Consider the following 9,346-nt stretch of genomic DNA (forward strand, 5'->3'; position numbering starts at 1 on the left):
GTAGCATCCATATGCGTGTTCCTCTTTTTTTGCTTCAAATTCCTCTTTTTGGTATGACTGATCCTACTTTTGGTCACCAGGTGTAGGCATGCCTGGACTACAATAGATAGTTTTTTTCTTACACACACCAGTTTAAACAAGCTCAAATCTTCTTCAAATTATTTATTTATATCTAAAAATTCTGTTAATTTTGCATGAACTAGAATGTAAACAGCTTTGAAAGAAATTCATTCAAAACAGATGTCTAATCTGCCTGCTGTGTTTGATTCCAGTTCTCTGGAATGTAGTCAACTGACCAATGAGATGGCAGGTACTGTGGGTTCATTGTGTCCACAAAATGCTGACGCCATCGTGATTGAAACTGTAGAAGTCCACCATTCTCAGACATGAACTGGACCACTCGTTTTCCATGGGGGACAAATCCATCAACTGTGCATCTGATCATCATTCAAAACAGAAAAGTGAAATGGACTGATAAAATACTAAACATGTTATATGGCTATTTAAAACAGATGTAATTAGTAGAATGACAAATATAAAGATTCGGGCTAATTCTTTTTTAAAAAACTTTAAAAAATTAGTTTCAGCAAATGCTCGTGACACAGCAACTGTTTATGTTACTCTGCACTAACCACACTATAAGAAAAATAAATAGCAGACTTACCTGTCGTTAATATCTGCTGCCTGATTTAAAAGATCTTCCGTTAAACTTTCAACACCAAAAAATTTTTTCAGTATATTTTCAAGTTCAATAACTCTGTGTTCAGGGATGGTTTCCTTGCTTTTTTTTAAAGCTCTATAAATGAAATGGAATTGTTCAATTAAAATAGGACAAATATTAAGCAAGCAAAATAATTATTGTCATACAGGTCTTAAATTGAATGAGTGATCTGTTTGCCTTTACTAAGTGAAGTTGCTTTGTCATTTACTTAACAATGTAGCAAATGCTGAAGAAGCTAGACAATAATCAAAGGATAAAATAAACATGCTTACATAATTTAGTTTCAAGCAATTAAGTTACCTAGCAGCAGATCTGACCTTTTGAAGGTCATGATCTAAAACAGTTTTAGCTGTTGGTCCTGACTCTAATGGGGCGTCACACTCCTGGGCCAGCTGATTCCGTAAATCAGAGTCATAGTTACAGCTCACTCTGTGACAGGGCGTGCACAGCAAGAGTACATCGTGTGAGCAGTGATCCTTCAGACCACTTGGGAAATATCTGTTTGTGTAATGATAAAATGTGAGCAGTGGTCCTTCAAACCACTTGGGAAATATCTGTTTGTGTAATGATAAAATATGAGCAGTTATCCTTCGACCACTTGGGAAATATCTGTTTGTCTAATGATAAAATGTGAAAATATCTCAGCTGTTAGCATAAAGATGTTACACCAGCAGCCCTGTTTGTCTTTTGTATTTTTTTTAAATTTTCATCTTGTTTTAACAATAACTGTTGTCTTAGTCTAAAAAATTGTCTTAAAATTGATATTAGGTACTGTAAAAAGATAAACCGTAACTCACTTCCTGTACTCAAAAGGAACAACAAATTTGCGCACATAATCTTTGTTTGTTCCACACACAGCACAAACATTCTCTTTCTCCTGGAGATAATAGTTTTCACTGGACTGTGGTCGATTAGCTGGCTCAAAGTGAAGACGCACTGTTAAAGGGTCACTACAGACTTCATCTAAGATTTTAATTGGAGAGATTTTTAAAAATACTAACTACATCAGGTAGTATCTTGTTTAAGTTAATCATAGCACATGCTAACATAAGAGCAAAATGTTTCATTTAGTGAAATACAAATATAGTTATACTAGTTAGCAGGTTTAGTATAAGCAGAACATGTTTTTCATAAACCATAAGTATATTTCAACTTCTTGTTAGTCGAGTTCCTATTTGTTGCCTCCAAAGATGCATCATAAACCAGCAGTAAGAAAATCTGCGATATTTCTGATGGAAAAACTTTGACAGTCAATTTCCACCACAATGGGCTCTTGTTCATCCAAATGCCGATTTTTTAAGCCATTCCTCTGCAGCAAATTTGTATGTTCATCTCTCATGTATTTGCACCAGTCAACTACAAAATTATCTGTAACATCAGCCTGATGTACAATTTGTAACATACTGTGTGCAAAACAGTAAACACTGACAATTTTCTGGAGCGACAGATGGCTGTGCACAAAAAATGACTTGTCTTTTACAGACTTGCGGTAGTTGCAACCATCACACGACCATCTCATGACATCAACACCTTATTAGTAATGATTTGAAGTGCAACGTTGATTGCCATGTACACAAAAAAAATTTTTGAATCAATCCACTGCAAAACTGTATGGCACCTTCAAATGTTGAGAGTGAGTTTGCAGAAGCCTAACTTCTGTGGGTATGTTGCACACAGGCATTACCTCATTCTCCAGTACAATTGAAGGTGTCATTTTGGTCTGCCAGCCATGGTTCAAATTTTTTTTAAATAAATTAAAACTAAATTAAATATTAGCAATACACAAGAAATAATTACAAGAAAGAATGTAGAACAACAAATCCAGTATAATCTAAGTAAATACTTATCATAAAATATCGAATAAAGTAATTTAAACAGGTAGTTACAAAAGGAAAGTGTTTACTAAGTTTTAAAACGCTCTGTATTTTTAAAAAACATAGCGATGAATTTGTATTTTAAAAATTCAGCACCAAATAAACTAGGGCTTACATCACTTCTGGTATAAATAAAGCACGTCCAGTATGTATTTCAGAACGGTGTAGTAGAATGTCTGCCATTGTTTACAATTTTTACTGCTAAACCATCCCAGAATAATAACCAGTGCTATATCGTGAGCTTACCCATTAAACTACCATGGAATTGCTAGTTTAAATCAATATATCAATAGTAAAGTAAGTGCTCTATGTATAAATATGATATAGCATCATTAAATGATGACATCACATGAGTTGCCAAGATATCTTATATTGATGATTTTAACTTAATTAGATTCCCTTAAATTCATATATACATAAAGTGCCTTGACATACCACCCAAATTTTTATTCAGATACCACTGAGCTTTCTTCAGGTCACATGTGCAGAGAAGAGTTCCATCAGGCGCCTCCAGCCGACAGTTATCCCACAAAGGTCTTTTGCGACTGCTGTAGGCATTAGTGCCTTTCTTCTCTACTGAACTTTTATTACTAGAACTCTGTAACAAAACAAAACCATTTAATTGTAAAAAAAAGTTTCAATTTTCTAACTTTCAATTTGTTTTTATTTTTGAATCAACATACCAATTTGTTTGTTGAGGTATAATTATCTACTAGTCCCTGGCACAAGGAAGAAGCAGTATTCCAAAATTGAGGATTTTGAATAGCTACAATAAAAGAACAAAAAGGCTACATGTAGTTAAACACTGTCTAAGCCAAGTGCTAATATGAAATGATACAGTAACAACTACACAATCCTTGATTTTTTCTCATGCTGTAATCTAACAAGTTTTGAAGTGGTAAAATGTTACACTTTAATTTCACTAAATATATTAAACAAGACTCCCATTATTATAAAACAAAATTTTAAAAATTGAGAAGTACAAAATGAATCAATTTAACTTTCTTTTGAAAATGTGATTAAAAACAATTCAGATAAACCAGTTAGCTTTTTTGTTATATAAAACAATTAAAACCTATTCCTAAATAATAAAAAAAAACAGTAGTGAGAATAAACCTACTGCTCTCCCATGATTGATTCACTTTGTACAGAGGTCTGCTATCTAGATCAGTCACTAATGTTGAACAATTTGCATCCTCCTCCTCCTCATTGTTGGTGTTAATCTTAACCTTTTCTGTCATTTGGAGCTTTGTCATTATTAGTGTAAGGAAAATGTCAACAGCCACTGCAGCATCTGTAGCTGCATAATTAATCTGATGATCAAGGAAGAAAATATTCCATGTAGTACCTCAAGCAAATATTTACATTTCAATAATTTCATCACCCTAGAATAATAAGGTTAAATGTGATGGGTTTCATATAGGTGGATCCTAGCTTGTTATTCTAAGGTGACAATAAATCTAATATATATGTTAACTAGCATCTTTTTTTTTTAAATGTGTGCAGCATGTGTTTTTGTTAGTGTTTGTTAGTCTTTACAGTTCACTACAAACTTTTGGGTGGGAGAGGGATGGTGTGTGTTATATTTATTTAAAATGTTCCGTTCACCTGTGTGATAGTGAGTTGTATTGAGTTTGCCTCCAAGTGTTGTAAATTGTTACCCAAAAGCAATGAGTGAAAAAAAGGCGTCTGAATAACAGCGGGACATTTTATGTGGGCTAAACTATGAGGCAGAATGTAGGCTATTGAGGGCTATGGACCAATAGTTGGGAGAATGATGGACTTGTCATTCCACTTGGTGGATTATGTCCTATACAGATGGCTTTATGTCTTGTTCTTATCTGATACCAGTTAACATATAACATGAGTAATAGATAAATACCTGTTCTCTAGAATAGATTTCAGACTCCCAATTACCACAGCGAACTTTTTTATCTTTACTAAGTTCTACTCCTAAGATGCACCTAGCTAATCCACCAAGACCTTGTGAAGGACTTCATGAAAGATAAAAGCATGATTCATAAGTTATGAAAAGTCAGATTGTGGGTACAAAATACAGTAAGTTATAAAAGCAATGATGTACTTTAAAGTTGACTTTAATAAAGCCATAATATATAAATGGCCAGACCATTCTAAAAGTTGATGGAGCCACTAGCAATTAATTTTTAAAAATATAAGAAGATAAAAATTATAAATTACCAATTAAAAACACCTCTTACTCTGTTCAATATATTTCTAAGATCTACACAACCAGACACTTGCAGGCCGTAATCAAACAACAGTTTTTTACTGTCATCTGTGACCGCCACTCCAATCTTTAAAATGCTGAAAATATTTATGTAAAATGAAAATAAAGAATATATATCTTTTACAAGTTAAGTAGGCTGTTCGGCTTCTAAAGGTAATATAACAATAAAATCAAGAAAGCATTATCACCAGTATCAGCAAGATGAAAGATAGAAAGAATTCATATGAATTATTGCAAAAAAGATAACACACAACAGCAAGACACCATATAGTGAAAATGATAAAGATTGAATCCAAATAAACTAGGTATATAGAAAAAATAATTTTTGTTTCTAAAAAATGGTACCTTTTATCTGCTAGCAGTGATTTCAATGTTTGTGGAAAAGATGGGTTGAGCTTAAATAATCGAATGATTACACATGGGCCAGAGGCACAAGCCAACTGAAGACAAGCTACTTTACATGTCCGCACCCACTCACAGTCAAGACCAACTACCTAAAGCAAATTTAATTTTTTTTAAAAAAGAGTTAAAACTATTGTATAGACAATAAGTGAATAAACACTGTTCAACAATTATTTGGTTTTTGAAGGTTTAGTCAAATCTTCTGAGTTTTATTTTATTTTTTAGAAACATATAAAACTGATGTAGCAACCTTGCAATAATTTAAATCATTCTTAAGCCTTAAATAAGCTTCCTCCCACTGGTCTTGTGTATCTACAATAATCACATCTTTCTTTGTAACAAAATAGTCTTTATGTAGCTTATGCTGCTTTTTCAGTAATTTCCAAACTGTCCATACAGCTAAACAGCTACCTGCAAAATATGCAAGAATGATTAGACATTATAATACAATATATTATGATTACATTAGAAGCTATAACTATAAGCCTAGGTATTGCCTAATCTTTAGACTGAATATTTTCATGGCTAGAATTAAAATTGTTTGAATTAACAAAATTGTTACAAATATAAATAAAATCAGTATTGGGTGGCTAGGTTAACAAATGTAATGGTCTAAAGGCCATACACATTTGGGTCCTTATCAACCAAAATGTCAAAATAAAATAAGTCAATTTCTATTTTTTGTAAAAGAAAACCGAATAAAAAAAAGTATTAATTGCAAAGAGAATTGATTTGTTTCCTATAGGTAAGTCTTTTTTATTATTAAAAATAATGTAATAAGATATTAGAAAAGATTGAATCTATTTTTAATTATTGAAGAAATCCTGACAAAAATCATCAGCTCAATTGGTTGAGAGACCAGTATTGCTGACATGAACCAAAAACTTGTTATTGTCAATTTTTGTTATAGGAGCAGCTTGACACTTTTAAAATCTTTTTTAAAATTAGGAAATATACTCTCATTATTCATAACTGAGCAATGGAAAAGTATGTGAAATTATTAAAATTAGAAAATATTTTCATTACAAAATGGTTGAAATATTGTTGCAACCAGGTGGATAGAAAAAATCATATTAACTATGTCTTACTCCTATTTTAAGTTAAAATTCAATGCTAGTTATAAAATACCTGATAATAACAAACTGTGTAGTTGGAACATCTGATTAAGTGTTGGAAACAATCAAATTATATTATAAACCTACACAGGTTACTTAATTAAGATTAATCATTGTTTTTACATGTGTTATAAATTCAACTGTACTAACACAACTAACAACTTACTTACAAAATCTAAAATATTGACATTATCGTTAATATATGAGTTGAATGCATGTTGATTTTTACTTTCTGAAAACATTACATTAAATGTAGGCCTATTATTAATTCCATACAAATACAAATTTGTGACTTTTTCCTGCAACTTTTTTTTCTATATATCAGTACATCTCTATCTGATTTTCCTTTGAAGCCCTAAAACATTAAGAGTAAGAGGGATTCAATCAGACAGTTCTAAAAATGTATTAAAAACTGCTGTCCTGGCCAGGCTCTGCACTGGCTTTTGTCAAAAACTTATCTGTAATACTTGTAACAGACTAAGATGTGTTCATCAATCATCATATACCTGGTATTTATATATATTTATATATATATAATCCTAAAGTTAACTATAAACCTAACCAAAATCAACCACAACCACAAAAATAAACATAAAACCTAACTCTCACCTCAACACAAACATATAATTATAAAAACTAATCCTAACCACAAACATGAACACAAACACTAACATAAATATAAACATAAACACAAGCATAAACACTAACAAAAACAGCAATTTGAATTAAATAACTTTATTTTTTGTAAATCACCTACCTCATAAGGGAAGTAATTTGGACAATTTGTTCAGATAAAATTACAATTTCTGTAAAGGATCATAACTTAAGGTTGATTTTGCACTTTACGTTAATTAAATGGTAAGTTGTAAAATTAAAACACCCCCAATTAGCACATATGCTGTGGCATAGGAGAACACACCTGATTCAATTTAGTAAAGGATTATAGTGGCCGATATCCTCTCCATAGTTCCTAAAACAAAATGACTAACACTGCCTAACCTTTTTCTCCAGCAACAGCAATACTAAACTAAAACGTTATGTTCTTGCTTAGCTCGTCATAAAATCATCTTCTATTTACACAAAAACCTTTCACAACACATATTCAATACTCTTGTACCCTTGCAATAAATACCATTTGTAACATTACCCCACTCCTCCAATCTAATATATAATATAATTAGCTAAAAATGTGCTTATTATAATTATAGGCCTTATCATCTTTAAAAATGCGCTTAAATGATTTTTTTAAGGAAAAGCAATCTGAATCTGAACTGCCCAAATCCTTTGGGGTCAAAGAGGGGTTGATTTTTATGGTGAACGGAAAAAAGTCACAGGAAAAAAAACAGAAAAAAGTCAGTTTTTGCTAGGAAAAAAAGTCACAGAAAAAAAGTCACAAAGGAAAATTTTTATCGGAAAAATGTCACAGAAGAAAAGTCACAGAAGAAAAGTCACAAAAATATTTTAAGAAATATTTTGATTTAATTGTTAAGAAGTGTAAAATTGTGGGTGTTTATTGGTGTGGGTAGTTTTTGTTTTAGTAACATATTTATAAACGTAAAAGCATTATGGTTTATAACAATAATACATAAAAAATAATACGACGTAATTTACACAGCAACCTCAACTTTTGTTACGTATGTAGTTAAATACACTGTAGAAAAATTAATTACAAAAGAAATTTTGGCACATCCTTGTGTTTCGCATATTTGTTTTTGCCATTGGCCATGCCTTGGCCGGCTTCTCTTAAGTCGGCATTGTCTGTCCATAATGTGTGTCATTGACAATTTTGCGTCAAAGCCAGCCTTTGAACAGTGTCGGTTTTCTGTTTTGATCCTATGCTTTGTTACGTAATGAGCGTGATGAATGTGGTCAGAAAAGGTGGTTGAACTATTGTTGCAGTGAGTTGAGGACAGCAAGTCAGATTTGCAACGTCTTTATGCCATTTCACGCTAATTTTAAAGGCACGATGAAAACCGAAAGGCTGGAACATTCTATTAAATATTATATGTATAGCGGAATTAAAGCCTACACACGATTACTATAAATATTACTATCATATATATATATATATATACAACCTACACACTACATTACAGTTAATTAATCTAATTTGATTTGCATTTGCTGAATATTTAACACATAAAAGTATTAAAAAATTCGATGCAATATATAATTGTGACTTTTTCCTGTGACTTTTTTCTGTTGTTTTTTTTCCTGTGTTTTTTTTTTCTGTGACTTTTTTTCCTACAATCGATTTTTATATAGATTAGGCGTCATTAATTAGCCTATTAGTTATTAGTAATAGGCCTATCGTTAGGTCAGGTATGATGAGGTAGGCTTATTCGGCCCAATCAACTTTAAATTTTAAATGTATTACTATTAGCCTACTATCTTATCTATTTCTATAGTAAAAAGTAAAAAAATAAAATAACATAAGTCTAAAATTAGCCCCCCCCCCCCCTAATAACTATTATTAATTTATTATTTATTAATGCATAGTAATAGTAAAGAATAGATTCTAGAATTTCTAAAGAATACTTTTATTACTTAGATCTAGTACTTACAACCCAATCCCAAGGCTAAACCAGCGACAAATGATAACTTAACACTTTTTTGAGACATTGACATCATTCTACTCCTTTTAGTGACGACTTATCTTGGTCATCATACACTCATCTGTTCTGCTGAATGGATTAATTTCAGTTTAGGCTAGCGCTAGATCTACCAAATAATAATCATGTAGGTAGATCTAGTATGTAGGCATAATGGTAATGTGGGAATAACTAGATCTAGATCTAGAATCTAGTCGATATACTGTAGGCTAGGCTGTAGGCCTAGTAAGTATAGATCGAGTAATTCTAGTTTAAACATAATCCTACTTGGCAAGTAGATGGGGTGGATGGGGAGTGTAAGCAAACACGCGAATCTGATCATTACTAAATCTAAAAAATGCGAAACCAAAAATAGATTCTAGTATCTTATTAAT

General features: G+C 31.7%; 1 protein-coding gene across 3 annotated transcripts; it reads right to left on the reverse strand.

Annotated features, from left to right (window-relative positions):
• Positions 1-149: 149 nt before the first annotated feature.
• LOC131937746 (exonuclease 3'-5' domain-containing protein 2) lies at positions 150-9,284 on the reverse strand. 3 transcript variants are annotated; one of them, XM_059295365.1, is made up of 13 exons: positions 9,240-9,284; positions 8,925-9,044; positions 5,496-5,656; positions 5,189-5,337; positions 4,795-4,920; positions 4,478-4,589; positions 3,716-3,908; positions 3,279-3,361; positions 3,031-3,193; positions 1,519-1,684; positions 1,022-1,219; positions 665-796; positions 150-437 (listed from the first exon to the last, which is right to left on the reverse strand). In XM_059295365.1, the coding sequence occupies exons 2-13, from the start codon at positions 8,989-8,991 to the stop codon at positions 245-247; spliced, it is 1,743 nt and encodes a 580-aa protein (XP_059151348.1). In that variant the 5' UTR covers positions 8,992-9,044; positions 9,240-9,284; the 3' UTR covers positions 150-244. The 3 variants fall into 3 exon arrangements, with proteins under 3 accessions (XP_059151348.1, XP_059151347.1, XP_059151349.1); XM_059295364.1 differs by having other exon boundaries at positions 8,925-9,275; XM_059295366.1 differs by lacking the exons at positions 8,925-9,044; positions 9,240-9,284 and adding an exon at positions 6,374-6,783.
• Between the last annotated feature and the right edge of the window lie 62 nt (positions 9,285-9,346).

This window comes from Physella acuta, unplaced genomic scaffold (assembly GCF_028476545.2).
Source record: "Physella acuta isolate Inbredline_101_S28 unplaced genomic scaffold, ASM2847654v3 ptg000220l, whole genome shotgun sequence".
In the NCBI taxonomy this organism is placed as follows: Eukaryota; Metazoa; Mollusca; class Gastropoda; family Physidae; genus Physella; species Physella acuta.